At 30.8% G+C, this 24,901-nt stretch overlaps 3 protein-coding genes across 5 annotated transcripts; 2 read left to right on the top strand and 1 right to left on the bottom strand.

The window, feature by feature from the left end:
- Positions 1-7,102: 7,102 nt before the first annotated feature.
- Positions 7,103-9,227, top strand: LOC105791920 (uncharacterized). Of its 3 annotated transcripts, none has more exons than XM_012620226.2 (5): positions 7,103-7,439; positions 7,537-7,675; positions 7,840-7,925; positions 8,044-8,187; positions 8,968-9,227. In XM_012620226.2, the coding sequence occupies exons 1-4, from the start codon at positions 7,176-7,178 to the stop codon at positions 8,170-8,172; spliced, it is 618 nt and encodes a 205-aa protein (XP_012475680.1). In that variant the 5' UTR covers positions 7,103-7,175; the 3' UTR covers positions 8,173-8,187; positions 8,968-9,227. The 3 variants fall into 3 exon arrangements, with proteins under 3 accessions (XP_012475680.1, XP_012475679.1, XP_012475678.1); XM_012620225.2 differs by having other exon boundaries at positions 8,909-9,227; XM_012620224.2 differs by lacking the exon at positions 8,968-9,227 and having other exon boundaries at positions 7,104-7,439; positions 8,044-8,420.
- A 4,088-nt stretch (positions 9,228-13,315) lies between these two features.
- LOC105791919 (uncharacterized) lies at positions 13,316-14,614 on the top strand. Its single transcript, XM_012620223.2, has 3 exons — positions 13,316-13,917; positions 14,000-14,172; positions 14,254-14,614. The coding sequence occupies exons 1-3, from the start codon at positions 13,390-13,392 to the stop codon at positions 14,348-14,350; spliced, it is 798 nt and encodes a 265-aa protein (XP_012475677.1). The 5' UTR covers positions 13,316-13,389; the 3' UTR covers positions 14,351-14,614.
- A 4,835-nt stretch (positions 14,615-19,449) lies between these two features.
- On the bottom strand, positions 19,450-21,977 carry LOC105791917 (uncharacterized membrane protein At4g09580). The gene is made up of 4 exons (XM_012620222.2): positions 21,523-21,977; positions 20,343-20,613; positions 20,093-20,263; positions 19,450-19,986 (listed from the first exon to the last, which is right to left on the bottom strand). Exons 1-4 carry the CDS (start codon positions 21,708-21,710, stop codon positions 19,861-19,863), a joined length of 756 nt encoding a protein of 251 aa, XP_012475676.1. The 5' UTR covers positions 21,711-21,977; the 3' UTR covers positions 19,450-19,860.
- Between the last annotated feature and the right edge of the window lie 2,924 nt (positions 21,978-24,901).

Genomic DNA, 24,901 nt, shown 5'->3' with positions numbered 1-24,901 from the left:
AAGTTTTGATATTAGCAAAGAATTGTTGTGTACTGTCATTTTTTAATATTATGTTTGTTTTTGTCGTATATGTAAAATGAAAATCGGGGGATGTGATTTTTTGGTGGGTTGAATGTGACAATGAAATGACGGACTCAATTGTAAAAGAAGGATGCACAATCGATGGAATAATACTAGAAAATAAGATGTTATTGACAGAGAACAAGATATTAAGACTTGAGAACAATGAGCTCAATATTGACGAAATGCGAAAAATGTGATCGAAGGTAACTTGTTTAGAAGAGAAGATAAAATTGTACAAGGATAAAATGTCCATGGACAACAAATAAATAGTTGATTTCCATTAGCTGTTAAGAATGAATGAATTGAATTGAATGGAAAATATTTTTTGTCCATAAATAGACATCCATAAATTGAACCATCTATTACAAATAAAATTGAACCATCCATCAAAATACAACCATCAATTAAACCGTCCATCATTGAAATACATCCAACAAAATCATCTGTCGTATGTTAACAAAATAGGACCATCAAATTAAACATGGATTAACATCAACTATCTCCATGACTTACGATTGTGCTTGTTGGACTTAACCTTTTTCGTGTTCCTACTTTCCTGAGTCCCACTAGTAGTTTCCTTATCATTCCTTTTATTGGTGCACTTGGTTGGGGTAGTCACCATGGTTTCCCTCTCATACTAGGCTACAATGCATAAAATACATAATTAAAAAACATGTCATTAAAATACAATAAATAGTTTAGAAGTTCGCTACTTACATTCAAAATTTGCATCCTTGTCCTTTCATCGACGTATAACCCAATCCCTTGCACAACTTGTTTTCCACTACTCTGAAGTCTTGTAAGTATTTGTTGTGTTGAAGAGGTTAGCATGGTGGGAGGAGTTAGTTATGTTGAAAAAGCTGGTGGTAATGATGTAGATGCTTCTGATGCAATAGTTTGAGAATAAGTTGGTGAACATGGAGGTACTCTAGCTGGTGGAGGTGTACTCTGCAAATTAAATATGTTGGTGGTTCTCAAATTAAACATGTTTTCCATTAAAATTCTTATAAGTTAATAACACTTACAGTAGTTGATGTCTGACAGCTTCTGGATTTGTGTCCAACCATGGAACACTTGTGGCACTTTATATTCCTCTATTTTCTAGACAATTTACTCCCATTTATCTCTCCCTCTTCTTTGACTCTATTTTTTTGTCTCTCGGGCATTTTCCTTGGAATGAGAGGGTCAATTGGTCCCATATCCGTTTTCAACCAGAATTTCTCACTTGGGACAGCAGGCAATACAAAACCATACAATTTTTTTATAAATATCTTTTTTAAACCCCTTATAAACAAAATCAGAAATATTAGCTTTTTTCCACAAAATTGCTGCAACAACATGTGGACATAGGATGACAGTGAGATCCTATCTCCTACAACTACATGACCACTGAAATAAGTCAACAACTACAACATCAACATCACCAAAGTTGGCCACTTCAAATCCTTCTGCTTCATTTCATTTAACATGACAATATGAACTAATTTGGATACTGTTGTCTAACTTCTCACATATCTTAGGATAGAATTGATCTTTCCAGTTTTTAGTTTTGACCAAATTCTTTACAATCCTACCCATAACATACTATCTAATTTCTTCTAACATGGAAATTATAGACATTGACCTAGCTCCTAAAATTGATGCATTAAATGACTCGGCAAAATTGTTCTTAGTTGCATCACATATGGACCTACCAGAAAAAAAGGCTTTTGATCATTACTCAAGGTCAGTTCTAAATAGACTTGCCTTGGCACTATGTTTGATACGGTCAATCTTTTTAATGTGTTCTTCAAAGTCAGCAGTTATGTATGATTTACAAGCTCTCTAAAATGCTTGTTACAGGTCTATTCCAGGATTTTCTTTCCTCTAATTGGCATATAGATGCCTTGTACAGACTCTGTGCTCAACCATTGGCAACAACTCAAAAATATCTTCCATCAATCCCTAAATGCAAACAAAACAATAATATTAGATGGTTGGTTAAATAAAGTAAGCATAATATCATAGAATTATTTAAGTAAACGTGTCTTTTATTTGATAGTCATAAAAGTGAATCCAGAACCATCACCAATCTAGAAAAATAAAGGGTCTACAACACTCTAGAAACCCTTTTTCTCAAATCACTAAACACTACATAAAATCTCTTAAACTTAAGAACTTCAATAGGGGTTGGTCTTTCTACCATCACCTCTATATTTCCATCTGGATATACATGACAGTACATAACATAACATACATACAAATATACAAACATAACGATAAACATAACATACATACATACATAACAATACATAACATACATACAAATATACAAAACTTAACATTAAACATAACATACATAATATACATAACATTTAAAAACATAACATACATACATACATAAACAAGATCAGAAACATACATAATAAACATACCTTTTACACTCAATCTCTTAAACGCTCAAAGAAAATCCTCGTCACTCATGAATACCAACAATAACAAAAATAAAAGTCAGATATAATACGAATTAAAAATTGAAAGTCAGATATAATACGTACAAAAAAAAACAATCAGTGTGTAAGAATGAGTCCAAACAAAAGGGTTTATTTAAAAACAAAAAACAAAAACCCTATCGAAGATGAAAAAGCTTTGTATGCTAAAAATATGACAATCTTAATTCGATGATGAAAAATAACCCACAAAAATAAAGTGAAATACCTATAATCGATAGTCGAAATATGGCAATCTTGATTTGAATACTATAACAAATAGTTGGGTAATCGAAAGGGATGACTAGTCGATGATGAAAGAAGGGTTTTTTCCAGACAGATGAGTGGGTAATCAAAAAGGTATTTAAGATTGTGGAAGGTTTCAAACAAATTAAGGGTTTTCTTTCAAACAAATTGAATCGAAACGGTTTCTCAGATGAAGAATCAATGTTAAATTTGAGGTTTTTAATAACTATCTTATGGCTTTTGATCTTCAACAAAAAAATTAACCTAATAGTTTTCTTTTAGATAAAGAATCGACATATTTTTCTCCAAACAATTCAAATCCCGATGCTAAACTTTTAATTTTTTCTTATTTTTTTCAAATTTTAATTAATGTTTTCTTTAATTTTTTTTCAAAGGGGTCGGATCAACAGATGAAAACAAAAGTGTTAAATGGGGTTCCCAGATTGCGACATGTGATGGTGCGCGATTGGCTAGCGCTGCCACGTCAACAAAATTTAAATGATGTTACGCTCAGGTACCAAACTAATGGACGGAAAAAAAGTTCGGAAACCAATCTTGGACAAGAAAAAAACCAGAGGTACCAATTTGGGAGAAGTGGATAAGTTCAAGTACTAATATTATATTATTTCCAAAAAAGTTTGACATTTCTTTTGGTTTACATTATCATACTTAAAATAAATATTTTATTTTCTCAAAAGTATTTTATAACATTACTAATAAACATTATTAAATTTTTTAAAATCATTTTTTGGAAAACACTTTTTAGAAAAAGTCAACCTCAGCGGTAATCTGACCTTTTAATTCAAGGTCTATAATAATTGGTAGATAAATGTTTTAATATTGTTGCAATAGGGCAAATTACACATAAAATCCCCATTTTTTAAAATTTACCGAAATGGGCCCGGTATTTTATTATTTACCGGAATGAGTCATTTTCCCCGAAATCGCGTCGACGTCAGCGCGACGTCAAGGGATGTGTCAGCAAATCGCGCCCACGTCAGCGTGATTACTTACGTGGAAATAAATCGCGTCCACGAAAGCGCTATTTGCTGACGTGGAAGCAATAATTCATGAACAGTTTATGTTTTTTAGCTTGGAAAACTTTGAAAGGCCATAACTTTTGGCTTGGTTGTCCAATTGAGACGGTTTTTTTTTAAATTTCGAATAAATTTTCGAGATCTACGCACTGACAAATGCCGAAGGCGGTTTGCCACAGTTTTCATCGAAAAAGATCATTTTTTCCTCTAAATTTTGATTTTTTCGGTTTAAAATTGAATTTTGAAACATTCAAATCATTATTTTCCTTATTTATTTGAAGTAAACACCGATTTTTTTACAGATTTGTTGTATTATTTTTTCTGATTTGACACGTGTATGGAATAGGTCCGATAAATCATTAGAACGTAAGTAATATAATTAAGATAATAATAGTATTTTTATAATATGTCAATTAATTAGTTTAGCTTAGTTGGTTAAGATGTTTGTTTTTTCCTTAGTACCTTGGTTCAAATCTTGTTGGTAATTATTTTGAATCTTTTTGTACTTGTTGCATTTATTTTTTAATCAATTAACTCTTCAATATTACATTAATATATATTATTAGTACAATAGTATAGACGGATTGACAATTTGAGCTACAATATTATGAATATTAACTACAATCCATAATTTGAGCTTCATATTATAGTAATACATTAATATGTATTATTAGGGGCAAAATACCAAAAAAAGGGCAAATTACACATAAAAGCCCTATTTTTTTAAAATTTACCGAAATGGGCCCGGTATTTTATTATTTATCGAAATGGGCCATTTTCCCCAAAATCGCGTCCACGTCAGCGCGATGTCAGGGGACGTGTCAGCAAATCGCGTGGACGTCAGCGCGTTTTGCTGATGTGTCAGAAAATCGCATCCTCGTAGGCGCGATTTGTGTCCACGTAAGCAAAGCGCGCTGACATGGACGCGATTTGCTAACACGTCCCCTGACATCGCGCTGACGTGGACGCGATTTTGAGGAAAATGGCCCATTCCGGTAAATAATAAAATACCGGGCCCATTTCGATAAATTTTAAAAAAATAGGGCTTTTTTGGGTATTTTGCCGGTTGCAATAATGTTGGATTAGAATTTGGCTGTTGATAATGTGTGTGTTGTTTTGATGAATTTTCCTTTTTGGAAAGAGTGTTAGTTGATTCCTTTTATTTGTGATAGTAAGCATGAGTTTTGTTTCTCGTTAGATGCATGAGAAGCCCACCATGATTACTTTGCTCTTTTTTTGTTTTTAATCCATTCAATTCACGCATAAATTCCTAAAGGTTTAGGATCAGCTGCAAATTTATCTAAAACATTAGTGTAAATGCATTTAAAATTTTAAATTTTAAATTTAATGTCAAAACATTAATTTTAATTTTTAAATTTTTTATTATATTTAAAATATATTTTAATTTCAAATAAAAATATTAGTTAAAATAAATTAAAATTGAATCAAATACAATCAAATCAAAGTTTATGAGTCACATATAAAATTGCCTTAACTAATTGGGATGAGACTAGATTACCGTAATTTTTTACATTTTATAATAGTTTCCCTTTTTAATTAAAATAATCTTTCAAATTTTTTTTAAAATTTTAGAGAAAGCTTCTAACAATCAAAATCTTGCATGAGGCTTTGATTTCAAACTTTTGAACTCGTAAAGTTGCCTTCAATTATTTGAAGGTGACACATGTGTATTTACATGCCATCTCAAATATGACAGATTGGATATGACATCAAATCCGAGTTAGTAGCTAACACCAAAGCTGATTGAAGAATAAGACTTAATTAATATGATACTAATAATTATAGGATTCAATTAATTTTTTTTGAAGTTTGGGGACAATTGTAAAATTTAGGTATTCATTTAGGGACTAATGGTGGAATTAGCCCTTAAGCAATTCTTAATTATCTTTTACATTGGGCATAGGATTCACAGTAGGGGTGAGTAAAATTTGATTCGATTTGACTCGAAAAAATTGAAAAAAAATTGAATTTCGAGTTAAACAAATCGAGTTATTCGAATCAACTTGAATTTCTTTTTTCAAATTTCGAGTTCGAATCGAGTTGGGTTTTCGAATTCGAATAATTCGAATATCAAACTATAATATTTTACATTTTTACCTCAAACTCCCAAACCTTTTTACTTTTCCCTCAAAACTTTTACTCCTTCCCACTTTCCCCCCAAAACTTTTACTCCCCTCCCCTCCCAACCCCCCAATCTACCCAAAATTCATTTCTCACCAAAATTTTACTCTCCCATTTACTTTTTCCCAAAATTTTACTCCCAAAAACCCTCAAAACCTTTTATTTTTCCCCAAAATTTTTACTCCCTACCACTTTTTCCCTAAAACTTTTATTCACTTCCCATCCCACCTCTCATCTACCCCAAACCCTCCCCCCTCCAATTTTTTTTAATATTTTCCCTCCAAAATTTTACTCCCCCTATTTACTTTCCCTCAAACTTTTATTCTCCAAAACTTTTTATTTTCCCCCTAAATTTTTACTTCTCACCATTTACTCTCAAATAAAAAATCAAATTTATCCAAAAAAAAATCACTAAACATAAATAGTAATAATTTTATTTATATCTACTATTTATATTATTAAATTAAATTTCACATTTTATATTATTTATATTATTGAATTGTTTAGTCATATTGAATATTTATATTAAAATTGAATTATTAATTATGTCATAAAATATTCGTGTTAAAATTTTATATTGGTATCAATTTCACATTTTATTTTAAAATAACTTTTATTAAAAATCGTATTTTTATATTTAATATATTTTTAATTCCAAAATATATAGTGACAAGAATCTGAACATAATTGAAACAACTAAGCAAGCAAATAAGCTACCCAGTATATAAAAAATTAATAAATAAATTATGAGGTGATGAAAGTTAATAAAAAATTTGATTAAGGTGGACAAATTTTATTACGATGGGTGACAGTGGTTATAAGGACCCAAAATTATTTTTTAAAATTTAACTCGAACAAATATATTCGATTCGATTCGATTCGATTCGAATTCCATCTCACTCGACTCGATTCGAGAAAACTTCAAATAAAGTTAGAATGATAAAATGAGATTCGAATACTCAATTAACTCGAAAATTTTCGATTTGATTCAATCGAATGCTTACCCCTAATTGACAGACGAGAAATATGGGTCGGATCCTCAGCACTGACCTCTGATGGGCTAAATTGTAACCCGAAGACTTATTCCCGCTTTTCCTTGGCAATCCATTCACTAAAGCTGCGTCGTTTGGGTTTTGTTTTGCAAAATTCTCCACTCCTGGAGTAGTAAAGCTTTACCACTTCCCTCACGGATTACCATTTCTCACAGTAAATAAAAAAAATGAGCTCTGACGACCCGAACCAACCCGGTCTCGTGATAACTGTGACCGAATCCATTCGCTCGTTTCTTCTCTCAGCCTCCAATGACCGTCGTCTCTCTGAAGAACTCCGAGAACTCGCTCTCACTCTTTCCTCAGCAGCCAATGCACCGTACAAGCAGATCCGGAGCATATGGATGGAATCAGTTTTTGACACCAGGCCCGGATTGATTTCTCTCTTCTCCGGATCTAATTTCGTTTTCACCAGTCCTAAACCCAGAGAGAAGGTAAATTGAAAACGGTTTAGATTCTAGCGTTCTAGGTCTATCATGGTTGCATTTTTAATTTAACTTGTGCTTTTTAAAAAAAAAATTGAATTTGTAGAGCGAAGAATTGAAGGAGAGGTTAAGGAAGCTTAAAGAACTAGCAGAGAGGAAAGAGTATCAAGAGCTTGTTAAAGATATCACGCCGAAGAAGGATCTCAATGAACCTTTCTCTACTTATAAGGATCAAATTGGCTTTGGTTAGTATTTTCTTTGAATATAATTTTCATATGGTTTCTTGCAAAATTGCAAACTTAAGTAATTAAAGGAAGAATCAAGCTGTTGCAGAACTTACTTCAAATATATATGTTGCTGTTGCAAGATTCTTCTTCGTAGTTAATTCCGGTGATGTATGCATGAACAGGTTTACATGTTGCTCTGACAATGTTTACTGGGTATTTGGTTGGTTATTTTGCATTCAGAGCGTTGTTTAACCACAGTCCTATCATGGTACTTTCAGATTACCAACCTCAAATTTTTAAGTAGTAATGTCATGGCCTCATGGGTGCCTTAGTTTAGATTATTTAGCATGGACTGAATATGCTGATACTGTTCATTATATTTGCAGAATTCTGCTGGAGGTATTCTTGGATTGGTTTTTGGCATGCTTCTTGAAACATTTTTGTTCATTATTAGGACTTCAGAGCCTAACCTTAAATCGCCGTCCTCAACTTCGAGATTGAAGAAAAATCAATAGAGCAGCTAAGAAGAGGTTGGTTGTGTTTTCTTTTCTTGCTACCTATTTTCCATTATAAATCTACGAGTATGTGAGTTTAAGACTGTAGAGTTTAAGACTGTAAATACTATCATATTGTAATCATAGGGCATTTTATTTTGATGTTCATTGCCGTGAACAATATTACAAGGTAAAGGTTGTGTAGGATTATTTTTCTAACTTTATTGAGAGCAGATAAATAAGAGAACAATTATACCCATCTTTAATCATGGTGAAAGTTACAAATTTTGAATTGGCTTCTTCCCGTCTATGACATGTGTGTTAATTTTGAATTAATAATTCATTCTCTTTAAGAGACATAATATTATTTGGATCTAAAATTGCTATAAATATACTAGTGCTGCATGTATACAGAATTGAAAATTAGGTTGATATTAAGTGAAAATAAATGAAAAACAAGTACATGTTATCGCACTCACATGTTAAGGATTATATGGAAATATAGACATGTACACACATAATATGGATTTCAACTTTCAAAGATGATCTGAAAATGAAACTGAAAATTTTATGGAGAATTTGAACTTTATAAAACGAATAGATATAGCAAGTTGTGGCCTAGCTAAGATCTGATTGTAGTGCTGGAGAGACCCAAATTCTGGGTGGATAAGCTAGCTTGAAGTTGGTAGGATAGAAACCAATGGTTGAGCTCTTCAAATTGAATTCACCCATGTCATATCCTTTGTTCTTGTAATAGTAATTGGCATGAATACAGTCATCCCCAAAATGTATGTGGTTCCTTTTAATTCCTTCCAGACTTGACTCCAAGAGTGAGAAAGACTGGCTAAGCCCCCAAAACAAGGTATGTTCACTCAAATTTGTTACTGGAATCCATTTCTTTAGATAGAAATCTATGATGTATATTTCGGACCTAGTGTTCTTAGCTCGGTCACCTTTACGAAAATTAGATCTTATCCTTGTCTTAGATGTAATGATGGTAGACTAGATTGTGACATTGTTAATAGAGACTATAATTTTTGGTCCTTGAATTTGACAGCTAGATTGACTTTGGTATCTATATCTTCTTTTTTTCATTTTGGCATTTGAACTTGATAACTAGATCCATTTTGGCTCTTAAATTAGAAAAAAAAATAAAAGTTTGATGATGTAGCACTCTGAGATTGTGCCACATCATCACTTGAAAATTAAAAAATTTATATAAATATTTAGGCGATGACATGGTACAATTTCAAAGTATCACATTTAGTATTTAATAAATCGTACTAATGGTTGAACAAGTTAGATCATTGATTCTTGATTCGACCAATTCGATTGGTTCAACTGTCGGGCCAACAATAATTAAATAAATAATTAAAATTTATAAAAATCTAAAAAAAAAAATATTAAATTGGTTCAAACTATTCAATTGTCGATTTTTTGTCTTGATTTTCTATTTTTACCAATTTCAAGTAGTTTTTGAGTTAACCAGTTCAATATTTTTGTTCGGACCGTTATATCGATCGATTCTTGATATATCTGATTTGGTCCTATTCCAGTAACATTGGTCACATCTTCAAATCTTGACAAAATCCAACTTCACTAATTAAAATAGATCTAGTTGTCAAGTTGAAGGATCAAAGTGAACAAAAAAAAAAAATCAAAGTGGATTTAATTGTCAAACTCAAATTTTATATTATCAGTAATGTGGGATAGCCTTATGCTTATAGTCCGGCAAGCTTTAGCTCAAACTCTATATGGGCTAAGCTTTGCCTTGATGATAAATTGTTTCGCAATTTGGTTATGGGCTTTTAAGTCCATAGTCTTTATTTAGGGTAACGATTGTAAAGGAGAAGACTGAATTAACAGGAAAAATAAATATAGGAACAAGGGGAAGAGGATAATAAATCCCAAAAGGTTAGTATATCTATCTATAACTATTTATATTATTATCTAAGAATTTGATTGAGGTGGTGTTACGTATTAATAGGGTCTTAATTTAGTTTGAAATTATCAAAATCAATTGTTTTTATAAAGCAGCAAATATTATTTTAAATTTTTTATATTTTTATATAAAATCTAAAAAATTACGTATATGGTACACATTATGAGATTTAAACTCAAGTCATCGTATTATTTATTAACTTATTTTTACTATTTCAGTTAAAATCACATTTGAATTTTGTATAATTTTTTTATAAATTTATCACATCCGTTTTTTCCTCAAAGTATGCCATAATTTAATATAAATATAATTGTTGTATAAAAATTAAGTGTTTATTAAAAGGAGGATCCACTTACACCGTGTAAAACTTACGTGATTTTACACCCTTTCGTAACTTTTTCCATAATTGATAATTTAATAATCTAATTGTCGTATTTTATGTTCCATTTATGTAGATAATGCATGTCAAGTTCAAGTAAAGAAAAAGAATTCATACAAACTATGTAAGATTAAAATATATCGATTAAATCGAAATTTTTATGAACGACAAAAATAATTGTATTGATAAATTCAAGGTTAAAATTATTAGAATATAAATAGTAGAAAAAATTGTAAAAGAATGTACAATTATATAAATTTCAGAGTTTCTCCTCATTTATTAGTATTATTATATTTTATGGTCCTCTATCCTAGAAATAAATAAGAAAACTTTTATCACATTATGATAATGTAAATAAAATGATTGTTTGGATATAATTACAAGTTTCATGCAGCTGCATGTTTATAGATATTAGACACGTGTAATAAATCTAGGATTTAGTTAATTGTTAGAGATGCCACCTAGAAATAGAATACGAAGAATCATGTAGCAATCCTGCGGTGAAGCAAGCAGCAAAGTTCTCATCTCATTTCATGGGAATCACATGGGCCGGCAACCCGCCCCAGGCGGAGCCCATAGAAAACCACGCACGTGACCCCACATGCTCCCAAGTAAAACCTTAAACCTCGATTTAATTGAACAGATTGAAAAGATTTAAATTCTTACTCAAATGAAATTTTCCAATCATAAGCTTGTGAGTTATTTGTGTCATATGGTGTTCAATTCCTTTGGTGACCCAATTGTTGTGAAATTTTGATTGTTTCATTGCATCTTGTCAAAGCTGTTTCTCTTTTGTCACAGTAGCAATGAACTGTATAAAAACTTACGGCATCATGATTGATTTGAGAAGATTGTGATAATATACTGTGACCTCCAAATTTAAACCGGAAATATGGTTTCAAGCAATGAACACTCCTTTCTCCCACTTTCTTTGTTGATTGTAACTAGATTAGTATTGTTCGAAATAAAATTCAGAGGAAGGGGCCCTCAACAGCTGTTCACTTCAATTTTTAATTCCCTTTTCTCCCCGAAACTCAACTTCGGATCAGATGGGACCTTTTCTGCAGAACACAGCATGGGTACACAGAAACAACCAAATCCATTTGCTGCCTTTGCCCATAACTTGCAATCCTTCCAATCCTTGGAACTTTTAGGGAACATCCCCTTTTCCTTTATTTATATGTATATCAATTTTATTTTAATGCAATAACTAAATATTTGTGGTTCCCCTTCTTTTCCTTTTTAAATATATATATATATCAATTTTATTTTAATACAAGAGCTAAATTTTTATGGTTGGGAGGATGTTAGAGAATTCATTTATGGATATATATCAATTGAGTCTTAATTCAATTGATATGGACATTGTTGACGATGCAGGAAGACATGAGTTTGAGTGTACTGAAGCGCATTATCCTCTTATTTATGAGTTGAGGAAGAACTACGTATAGCTGTAAATATTGTGTAGAAAAAAATTAGATGGGAAATTCTTAAAACCAAAAAAAACAAACAGCCATCCATCTAATTCTTTTAGGTTTTAATATTTTAAATATCCTTTCATATTTTAATTCCACTTCGAGTTAAGAACTCCTCATCAATTTATCAAATAATGACAATAATTATCTTTAAAAGTAATTAATATTTTTAAAACATTATTTTTATTGTAAATATCCTTTTAAGTATATTTAACTATTTCACTCATTTCTTAAATTTATTTATTTATCTATTAAAAATCTTGTCACACTCATATACGTATGGAAATCATAAATTTAGAATACAAATGCGTGTTTAAAATAACAAACAACAAATAATGAAACATGTGTCTTGAAATTAATTAATAATAACACGTGAAATATGCACAATATTATAATTAAAAAATAAGATTTAATTGTTTATCATTGTATTGTCACCAATCTTGAGTTAGTGTCGAGTTAAGTTATAACACAAATTCAATCAAATACACTATTAAGTATTAATATATACATTGATGTAGATAAGATGTTGTGCGTATTAAAACAAAAATGTATAAAAAAATGAAAATAAAGTTTTGGTTGAGTGGTAATTTAAGATTTTACTAGTTTAATTTTTGGGGTTTCAAGACTCAGCATAAGCATATTTTTATTGATTTATGTTAAAATGAAAATATTAAAATATTCTTAAATAATATAACTTATTTTAATTACGAAATGTATTTTATAAATTTCTATTTTAGTATTTTTATTTTTTTAAAACTAATAAAATTTACATATAGTTGGGTACGAACACATGCTATTTACATCAATAAAACATTAATTTTATCATTAAACCAAAATTTTATTTTAATATAATATTATTTACATTTTAATTGTATCGCACATTTTATTACATTCATCAATAGTATATATTAAAATATTATTGATTTAGTTGGCAACACTAATTTGAGATTGACGACAATACTATGATAAACAATTATAGTATATTTAGTATTATTAATATGATGTATTTACGTGATTAAATTGTATTTTGTTTATAATTTAATCTATTTTTTATTTAAAATTTTATGAGTTATTATTAATTAATTTTTAAATATCACTTTATTCGGAAATCCGTACAATTGCATGCGGGTCCCAACTCGAAGTTACTTGCTCTAACAGGTGGCAGCACGACCTTTCTTAATCATCCTTTTAACGTGACCCCATAAAAAGATATAAAAAAGTGTTCCAGTCTTCACCAAAGCCGACGCCACGCTCATGCCTAAGCTCACGCTCCTATTTACACTTGTCCCCATCTCATTCTCTTCAAGTCAACTACCGTCACCACATCTAACGGTTCCTACTTATCTATATTAATGCAAAGCTTCCCCCTCCAAAGGCCTAATCTCTAACTGACACTGCAAAGTTTGACAAAACAAAGTCGAGAATCAAAAGCTCTTCCAGTTATGAAAGCTGCTATCTTGAGAGCGGGTTCACTTCCGGTCACCTCATCAGCTCTGCCCGGTTCTCCCAAGGTTTCTCTTTCTCGTCAAAGCTCTTTCGGTGCAGTTTTCCCCGTTGAGAGATCTGGCTTCTCTCTTAGCTCTCCGATAGTATCGTTGCATTTCCCTATGGATAAACGGAAGCCAAAGGAATCCCGCGCGCAAATAAGGCGAGCTTTGTCTGAGACTGATATTATCAAGTCGGAGACTCGGGTTCCCGGTGGATCTCGGTGTTTTACGGCGGGGATACCGGAGGAGGAGTATGTGTCGGATTATGAAATAGACGGCGGATTCCGAACGGAATTCGGGATCTCGATGGAAGAAATTGGATTTTCCGGTGATGGATTTGGAACTGGCGGGAAAATCGGCGGTGATAACGGAGATGATTCGTACGGTGATAAGAGGAAGATGGGCGATTATTATCGTGAAATGTTGAAACTAAACCCCGGTGATCCACTTCTTTTGAGAAACTACGGCAGGTTCTTACACGAGGTAAAAAAGTTTGACATCAATAATACATAGAAAAGTTTTTATCTTTTGAAAATCTGATGGATATTGCATTATGGTTTTGCAGGTGGAAAAGGATATGGAGAGAGCAGAGGAGTATTACGGGAGAGCTATCTTAGCCAGCCCCGGAGATGGGGAAGTTTTGTCTTTGTACGGGGACCTAATCTGGGAACGACACAGAGACGAGAGCCGTGCTAAGTCTTACTTCGACCGAGCCGTCACTGCTTCTCCTGATGACTGGTAATTATGCTTCATTTTCTCAAGGCTCCATACTTGAATATATTTTCAGCTAATTAACCTGAACTTGGGTATAATTTGCAGCATGGTGCTGGGATCTTACGCCAACTTTCTGTGGGATGCAGAGGAAGATGATGAAGAAGAAGTAGAAATGTCGAAGGCTATGGTGGCAGCTTTTTAATGCTCTTATCGTTTACTTTCAATCATGGTAGACCGAAAAAAAGAAAGAAGAAAGAGGATGAACAAGAGAAAAATCATGTTTTTTGTGTAATAATATTATATTATATTAGATTAAATTAATGCTAATGCTAACTTCAATAACAAGATAATAAGCTTTTGTTCATTTTAATTTTGTTTATATGCAACATGTTTGTACATATTTTATAAGATTGCTCCATCTCTAACCAATATTTCGTCAATATAAATATGGCTCAAATTTCATCTATATCTTTCAAGTATGCTCTACTACTGATATAAACACTGTACAAGTTTACAAATTTTCTTCTTGGTACATGTCATCATTTGTTATTTGTTTGCAGTCACTCTGTAAATCAATGGATAATAGCATCAACTGCCTTGGAGATAATACATTACAGACTATAAAAAGTAGAGGAAATTTGATATCAAATTGTCAATAACTTTAAGATGAAGAGTCGACTGCACATGATAAAACTGATTTCATTAGCTTAATCTCAATCTTTTCCTTAGATCTTTCCCCATTTCTAATCTCAATATTCAGCAACTGCAACTTGTTTTAGAAGATTTGACCCCCCAAATATGCACTAGAAGTACCACCGACGGACATTTCTGCAGCACTCCCATTGGGTGACAGTTGAATATCTGGATGGTCAAATATTCAAGTTCAACTATCTACACAGATTGTGAATATGAGTGCTTGAAATCCATGCCTATCTTTAGTCTTACTTTTTCATGTTTTGTGAAGAAAAATCATTTGGTACATTGTTTGGAATTTTGTTTTGGTTTCTTGGCCAACCCAAATTCCCTGGGTTAAGGATACAGTTTTTACATATTTATCTCACACTTGTGCGTAATGGATAATTTCAGGTAAACTATTAGTAAATATCTTTTTCAGTCACTCGAATTATAAAAAATTACAAAATGATTACTTAACTATTAGTGAATTTCTTTTTTGGTCACTCTTGTAACATCCTTAAAACTCCCTTGGTCGTAAACAATATGAGATAAAATTTTAGTGAAATAAGGTATAAGATCAAAGAAAATGAAACTTGCAAGATATGAAAGAGAGTTAAATCAAGAAACATGACATGATGTACAATTGATTTCTTGATAAAATGAGAAAATGATATAAAGATTATAAAAGAGAATATTGAGGAGTATTAAAAAATAATTAAGAAGTAAGTTTAGTATATTGATTTAAAGTAAGGACTAAATCGTAAATATGTGAAAAGTTTTTGGCTCAAGTGTAAATATTCAAAATTCAAGGGATCAAAGTGTAAAAATAAGAAATTTGAAGGACCAAAAGTGAAAATAATCTAATTTACTATGATATGGAATTGGCATGCAAGGACCAAATTGAATAGGTGAAGAATTATGAGGGACTAAATCGTAATTTTACTAAATTAAGTGATGATTCAATGATGAAATTTTAAAAGATCATAAAGGAAAAAATAGTCAATTAGAAGAGAGAGAACTTTAGAAGGTAATGATGATGTTGGAGATATTTTGATGATATTTTATAATTATTTAATTAGATAAATATTACTTTATTAATATTTTAATGAGATATTTTACTAATATTTTATTATAAATAGCTAGTATAAAAGGAGGAAGATGAAAAAAAAAATGGAGGATCTCCCATCTTTCCAACGTGAGTGAGGGTGAGAGAAGAAGAAAACTTTGTTGTTTTTACAATTTGGTCCTGTCACCAAAAATCCACTATTTTTATCTAAAATTTTAAGGAATTTTCATAATCACCAAGAGAGAAAAGTGATAAGAAGACAATGGAGAACAAGAAAATCACCTTGGATTCAAGAAAATAGAAGTTGGAGGAAAGAGAAAATCAAGTTAAAGATTGAAATCAATAGGATAAGGTAAGAACATCAAGATTTCAATATATTTTTAAGTTTGATATTATTGAAAAGCATGAAAATGATGTTAAAATAGAGTTTTCTTATATAATGTTTTATGTTCTTGATATGTTAGTGAAGGAAATAAGAGGAAGTTATGAGAAATATTGTAGAGAAAGGAAAGAAGGGTGTTATAAACTTGGTTATCAACATTTTGCACTAAAACAATTTTGGACAGCAGCAGTAGTATGACTTTGAAAATTTACTAAAATTTTAAAAATTGAATTAGAGGCTAATTAAAGTATGAAATTAAAGCCTATTGAGTCTAGTTTTACATAGAAGAAACGGTGTAAGCAAAAGAATTTCATATTATGAGATAAATTAATTTTTGTGAGACAATGTCAAATTGGTTTCGAGTTTTCCTGTTCTGAATTTGGAAAATCATCAAAAATTGTAAAAAAATAATTAGGGGTTTAAATTTATATGTTTAAATTATTAATGAGTCTATTTTCAAGAGAAATAAACGGAAACATCATCAAAAGCCCGTACTAAGAGATGATTAATTTTTAGTAAAGAAAGGTCGAAGCTGTCAAACAGCAGAACAAGGATAAATTTGAAGATTTTATTGTACTTATTGGCTAAATTATAAATTTTGAAATTTTTATAGTATATTTTAGTCTAGTTTCAAAAAGATCAAGTGGATCTTAATTTGAATTCTGTAGCTCAAGATATAAATAATTTAGTGACTATGACTCAAGTGAACAACTTTGATATGAACACCTAAGTAAATAGTGGAATTATAGATAATGTTACATATAAGCATGTTATATACTAAAAGCTAAAGATTCTAACAAATATATACATAAAGGATGTGGAATGGAGAGGAGGAGGGAGGAAAATATATGAATATGAATATGAATATATATATATATATATATATATATATAATTAGTAGATGAATTTGAAATGTTTCAAATGGTTGTAGGTGATGGAATGATTGATACATATGAGAATGTTTAAACGAATTGATAACATAATAAGTGAATAATTGTTAATTGATGTGAATTCTTTGTTAAAATTTTATGAAGAATTATATTGATTGACACAATTTAGAAATAAATATGGAATATACATAAAGTGGGTAAACTAATTTTGCAAGTGCAAGTCCTCTAATGGTCTTATTTGTAAAATTTTAATATTTGTGTTAATTTTATAAACTTTGTTATTTTTAATTGAATATCATGTTTTTATGAGGACTTGAGATTAGAAATAGATGTAAGTGGATGTTTTAATGAGCTCCTTTAACTCATAATTAGTTCTATCGTAAATTCAATTATTACTAAATTAGTGAATGATCTACATTAATTAAATAATATGATAAATTGATCTGAAATTTTCAGTAGTTGCTTTAGCAATGAATGTGGCATCTTGATGCCTTGACTCGGGGATTGGGTCGGGTATGAGGTGTTACAACCCTATTATGAAAAGTTATAAAATGATCACCCAATTATTAAATTGTCTTTTTTTTTTGTTACTAGAAGGCTAATGGTGACAACTTTTAAAATTGGCATAATAGCAATTTTAACCCTCAACATTTATAAATTATATCAATTTAGTCCTAATTCTAAAAAAATTAACCCTCAACATTTACACATTGTGTAATTTGGTCTTCTTTTTTATTGTGACATTAAGGGTTAATTTTAAAAGAATGAGAAAATGAAAATTATTATCTTGAATTTTTATGTTTTCATTTTTTTGTATATTCTCAATCAAATTTAGTGATAAATTTGGTTTTTTCGCTTTTAGGTGAGAAAGAGTTAAAACAAAAGAAAAACTGTACAAAAGACCAAAGTACACAATGTGTAAATGTTGAAGGTTAGATTTTTTAGAATCAAGATTAAATTGAAATAAAGTATAAATGTTGAGGGATAAGGTTACTATTATGTCAATTTTAAAAGCTGTCACTATTAGCCAACTAGTGACCAAAGAAGACAAAATTGAATAGTTGGATGACCAATTTGTAAATTTTCATAGTTGGGTAACCAAGAAAGGAATTTTCTAATAGTTAGGTGATTACTAGTGTAATTTACCCATATATAATTAACCATGAGTTGAAGGATGAAGGCAAATCTTTGGACTAAATTAGAAAGAAAGAACTATTTATGACCTTATATATTATTTTCAACTTTATATTTTACAATTTGCTTCTCTAAGTTAATCTGAATCCCATGTCTTATTGTAGCTCCAAAGCAAAGGATGTTACATACCTCAGTTTTAGGTTAAAATATATTGAAAATTTTTGAAATTTTACCCAGTTCTACTTTTTATTTAAAACTTCAACCTAATTATTAAAATTGTAAATATTTTTGTCAAAATTTATCAACTTAAAATTTTAATTAAACTATACGATATAACATATGATTGATGAAAAATGAAAATGTTAACAAATTTTGATGAAGATTATCAATACCAATAATAATTGAATTAAAATTTTAATATACAAATATTAAATCTCAAATTCAATATAAAATTACCTGTACATTCTAACTTTGATTTTATTGCCATTATTAGGGATGAGTAAAACTCGATTTGATTCAAAAAAATTGAAAAAATTTCAAATTTCAAGTTAATCGAATCGAGTTATTCGAATTATTTGAGTCAACTCGAATAAGTAATTCGAATTCTAAGTTCGAATCGAGTTGAATTTTACAATTCGAATAACTCGATAATATGAATAATTTGAATAACAAATTGGTGTAAATACCCTTTTGGTCCCTGTCAAATTTAAAATGAACAAATTGATCTCTCTCAACAATTACAAAATAATTCAAAATAATTTTCAAATTTTCAAAAAATTCAAAATATTTATAAAATTCCAAAATTTATATTTTTTAAAAATTATAAAATATATAAAGAATGTTAAAAATTAAAAGTTTCTAGAATAATAATTTCAAACACCTAAATAAGTTAATTAATGTTTCAAATTTATCATACTAAAATATTTTTATTATTTTACTTTAAAAAATTATCAAATATATATGCTATAACATGAAATTAATTATAATTTGACATATTTAATTTTTAATTTAATTCGAACAATTTCGTCCAATTCAACTCTAATTTCATTTAAATTTCAAATCGAGTGAAAATGATAAAATAAAACCCGTCAACTCCATTAATTCAAAATATTCTTTTAGTCAATTCGTTCCAACACTCACCTTATCCCTTAGCATAAATTAACTTTCATCCCATGATTTTATTTCATATTTCTTTGATAGAAATGAGCAATCAAACTTAATAATGAGATAAGACCACAACAAACACAGAGAACGAAGGCGCTTTGTTTTTACAAATAAGAAAATGAACTAATAAAAACGGATATAATACAGAGTCTGAAGGCTATTCTTGCCGATGAAGACTTAACCTGAGAATTGTTAAAGCATGGCAAACAACTTGAAGACTTAACACCATCCCAGATCATCATCTTCAATATCAGCAGGAGCAGTCCGCATTCCATTAATCATAGAAACAGCAGCAGCACGTTGCATTTATTTGATGCTAGCCTTTACAGAAGGTTGTAGCGACCCGAATGGCTATCACGAAATTGAAATCCCATTTACAACCAAGTTCAGCCAATCGAACGCTATTGTTTCGTCTTGCTCATTAGCGTAGGTGTGACGGAGACAACCCCTATGAGGAAAAGAGTGGCAATTGAGTTGAAGTCGTAAAGATCCCCTAGCGATTGTAACTCACTGAGAGCTATTCCAGCCTGTACAAGAAACAGACAAGCAGGGCATTATTAAAGCATCAAGAGTGCCATTTAAGTGGTTTCCATTTTCGTATCAAACTTAAGAGAGAATAGGATAGCTTAATACCCTGACAGTTATGTAAGCAGCAGGGATGAGTCCGATAAGAGTTGCCATGAAGAAAATATGGTAAGGCACATCGACAATAGGTGAAGCAACGTTAATGAATGTATTTGGCAAAGTTGGAGTAAGCCTTAGGAAAAGCATATAGTTCAACAGTCTCTCCCTTCTTTGAGCCACCTGCATGCATAAAGTTACAACTTATTCCACTTTCTAGCTCAACAAAAGCAATGTTTTTCCGTAAGGAATCGAAAATCACCTGGGCTTGGAAGAAGCTCAACTTGTCAGGCCAAAGGGAAAAGACGAGGGGCCGCCCAATCAATTTTGACAGGAAGTAGCAAGAAGAAGCACCAGCAGTGGCAGTGAACACAACAAGAGCTACACCTTTGAAGACTCCAAACAATGCTCCAGCAAGCAATGACATGAAAACAGTTCCTGGAATCATGAAAGTTTGCATGAAAATATAGACTGCACAATACCCCACCAACACTTGTACGGTGTAGTCACTTGTGTAGGATTCAAGGTTATCTCTGCATGATAAACCATACAGAAAACAATCAATATAAAGCAAAGGAAAGCGAAAGCCACCTCGGAGGCTCGAATTAGATGTAACACAGATATTATCAAGTCAAAGAATGATAAGGAAACTTATTTGATAAAGGATCACTGCATGCTAGTTCACTGTCCGTCTCCTTCAAACAGACGCACTTTTCGCCAACAGGAGATATAATATATGCTAAAAGGAACATCTAAAACCTTTTTCTAGAACTAAAGAGAAGGGGAGACGAGGCATACAAGTTGTCCCCGCAAAATTTGTATCTAACTTGATCAGAATCACCAATTACAGCTCCATACTGTACACAGGCATCTCAGGGGCAATCAAAGCAACACCTAATCTGATTCTTTTAGACTATAATAAATATTTCCATTCTAGGTCATTCCTAGTTACTAAGGACTCGACAACAAAAGTTATATTTTGAACAATTCTTGCCAATGTAACAAAGCACAATCCTTTTTCAATGTCTCAACCATGCCCTTCTATATAATTCAGTCATTAGTTTATCAATCCTCACCTTCCTAGCTTCTTTAGATCTCCGGGCTTATCTTTTTTTGGAGAATAAAATGGGGATCATTTTCTAAACAACTCTTAAACATGATCTCATTTGTATTGATAAGCAGACAAAGTACGCAATTAGTCCAAAATGACAACATCTTTCTTTTCCACCAAATAAACCCGCTCATTATTGCGACAAATTCATTATAACAAGAGCAAAAACAAGCTCCGCGGACTTCAAGCAAGACCGATCCCGTAACTTGTTAAAATTACAGAGGAAATATAACATATAAGAATCAAAGATAATATGGACATGAAAATTGACTAGGTAGACTGCATGCAATCTCAAAACAACGAATTAGAGACAGAATGCAAAAGGACGCACCTCAGGATCTGAAGATCTTCAAGGTTCCTGGGTAATTTGAGGAAGCTGTAATCAGAAGCGGGCATGGTTAAATAAACGCCTACAAGCCCCAAAACGATCCCAAACACCATCGTTGAAGCCACTGCGAGCTCCCAAAAGGTCAAAGGAAAACTGGGTTTGGATCCCTTTATCTCTTCTCTCCCTTCCATTGCTCCCTTTTGGTTTCAGATTCCCTTCCTTTCTCTCTTTTCTTCAGCTTTCCCCCCTTGAAGAAGAAAAAGAAAACAGAGAGAAACGAAAGAAACAAAAACCAACAAAATTGTAAATGGGGAGAGATATAAAATGCCTTTTGGGACACTTCTTCTCCTTCCTTCCTTCCTTCCCCTCTCTATCCCCTTCCCTATCTTCTTTAATTCAAAGTGTCTAAGAAGGGGATGAAGAATATTCCCCGGGAAGGGCCTTAAATCCCAAACAAGCGTTACGCAAAAGAACCAACTAAAATACAAAAAATAAATTAGTATATTTCCTTTTTCGAGGAGTCTAAAAACCAGCGTCGTTGGTAGTCATCCCTTTTTTTTTTTTTTTTGTATATTTAGTATTCTTGTCGCTTTGAATTTTTTACACTCTTTCTTTTAATGAATGTTTCAAAAAAAAAAACTAAAAATAAATTATTAAATTTATATATATATATTAAATAATAGATTTTGGGAAAAAGATTGTTTTATATGCGACTATGAATGCATTAGATAGTAGATACTAGATGAATATGTTATATAATTTTATTAAAAAATAGGGTGTTATAAAATATTAATTAGTAAAAAAGGATTAAATCACTTATTTAAAAACTTTAATTATTAATTATGTATTTCTATTTTGAATAAATTTGATGTGACATCAGCTTAACTAATAAAAATATAAAAAAATCTAATTATTAAATTAAAATGAAAAGAATGTATATTATAAAATAATCAAATAAAACAACATATTAACAGGACTTTTGCATTCTAAAATAAATGAATACTTAATTGCTTTATTAAAACAGGCTTATATTCTTTCTCATAATTTGAGGTGTGGTATCTTATAAATGGACCAGGAGGTCAGGAAGTCTTAAAAAATATTTTTTATTAAGAAAATATTGTGAAATAAAAATTTAATGAAAGAAAAAGAATACATAATTTTCCATTTTAAATTGTCTCGGTAAAAAAACTCATAAAATTAAAATAAAATAGTACGAACTCCCTTAACCAGAACATTTTGAGTCAATGTATTTTAATTTCTTATATTAGTCTTTCAAATGTTGTAATTGGTAATTTCAGTAGCTAATAGATTTGCTAAATTATTACTAGAATAAATTTGTTGAAGTTTTATATTATCTTTTTTCTCAAGATCATGTGTGAAAAATAATTTTGGTCAAATATGTTTTGTTTTATCTCCTTTGATGTATCCTCCTTTAAATTGAGCTATATTTGTTGTATTATCTTCGTATAAGATAGTTTATGTCTTTTCCTATAGATGTAAGTTACATATTTTCTAGATATGTTTGGTCATTAGCCTTAACTAAATACACTCTCGAATAGCCTCATGCTCACAATTATTTCTACATGATTTAAAGAGGCAACATTTAATGTTTGTTTTGTTTAACACTATGATATCTCCACACATAAATAAATATTTCGTTTGAGGTCATCTTTTATGTAGATCCAATAAAAATCCGACATCAATATAGCTAACTAATTGAGATGATGAGCCATTTGAGTAAAATAACACCATACCAATTGTTCCTCTAAGATATTTAAATATATGCTTAATTTCATTTAAATGTCTGCATGTTAGAAAAGAGCTAAATCTTACTAACAAACTTCAACAAATGCTATATTAGGTTTTGCAAGATACATTAATGAATGTGATCTTACTATCATTTTCACAAAGATGAAAGGATAACATACTTCATGATCAATGAACTCTTTACTTCATTGAAGTAGTTAATCAGTGTGCTTTGTCCGTTTAAAATTTCTTTAAAATGTTTTATGTATCAGATGACTAATGTATATGAATTCCAACTTTTAATTGTTTTGATTTATAGGTCAAGACAAAGTTTTGGTTTTAAAAATCTTTCTTCTCAAATTCTTCATTTAAATAATTTACTGCATTTTAATGTTCTATAGGAGTTCAGTAGTATTTAAATCACCAACACAAACAACAATTATAATGAATTTTGATCTAGCCCTTTTTATAAAAACATATGGACAAATTGATAATTTTTTATAACATTCATTCAATTAATACTTTTTAAGATAATTATACCACTATTGAGAGGGTTGACTCCTTCGACAGAAGTCTTCAAAATTTCGTTCGTTGGGTGGCCGACTAGATTCCCAACAACCAAAGGTATTGTTCTCATGTCAGGGGTTTGTCCCTAGCCTCCGTAGAGAGTCGTGCACAGTTCATGGAGGGGACACCTCAGTTGGTGGTACATGCAATACTTGGGAGAGGTGTTAGCATAGAGCGTGTGAATAATTATTCAACAACCTAAAGTGGTACCATGGTTGTAGGTAAGGGTCTTATAAGCCTCAGGTTGGTTGTTTGAGTCACCCCGCTATTAGGTTGCTCAATAATTATTCACACCATATACTAACACCTCTCTTGAGTCTTGTAGGTACCACCAATTGAGGCACTCCCTCTATGAATCGTACATTGTTCTCCGCAGAGGCTAGGGACGAAACCCAAACATGGGGACAATACCTTCGATTGTTGGAGGGTCCAGTTGGTTGCCCAATAGACAATACTTCAAAGACTTCTCCCGAAAGAGTCAACCCCTCAACAACCACATACGTCTATATTGTTTGAATCCATATAAGGTTTTTCTTTTTAATTTTGATTGAGCAATTTTCTTGAAAATTGTGTATCCTTTTGTGGTCTTAAATACTTTTGGATTTTTCATATAAATTTCAATATCAAGTGAATCATATAAATAGGCAATAACAACATCCATCAAACACATATAATTTTTTTGTGTACTACCAAACTAATAAGATATCTAAATTTAATTGCATCAACCACACGAGAGTATGTCACTTCATCATCAATACTGGGTATTTGCAAAAACCCTTTTCTACAAGTAGTGTTTCATATCTTACGATTTCATTTTTCTCATTTTGTTTTAGCATAAATATTAATTTATGTCCTACAGGTTTGACACCTTTAGGTGTTTAGGCTATAGGTCTAAAAATCTCACACTTAGCAAGTGAATTTAATTATGCTTGAATTGCACATTTCCAATTTAGTTGGTTTTTTGTATTTCTATCTTAACATTTTTATGTTCAAGATTCTCTCTTTTTTTTTTTTATTTCAATAGCAACATTATAAACAAAAATGTTGTTGACAACTATATTTTTTTTCA

The sequence above is a fragment of the Gossypium raimondii genome, chromosome 8 (genome assembly GCF_025698545.1).
Source record: "Gossypium raimondii isolate GPD5lz chromosome 8, ASM2569854v1, whole genome shotgun sequence".
Classification (NCBI taxonomy): domain Eukaryota; kingdom Viridiplantae; phylum Streptophyta; class Magnoliopsida; order Malvales; family Malvaceae; genus Gossypium; species Gossypium raimondii.
The sequence above is the reverse complement of the archived record's forward strand: the minus strand, read 5'-3'. Positions and strand labels throughout refer to the sequence as shown.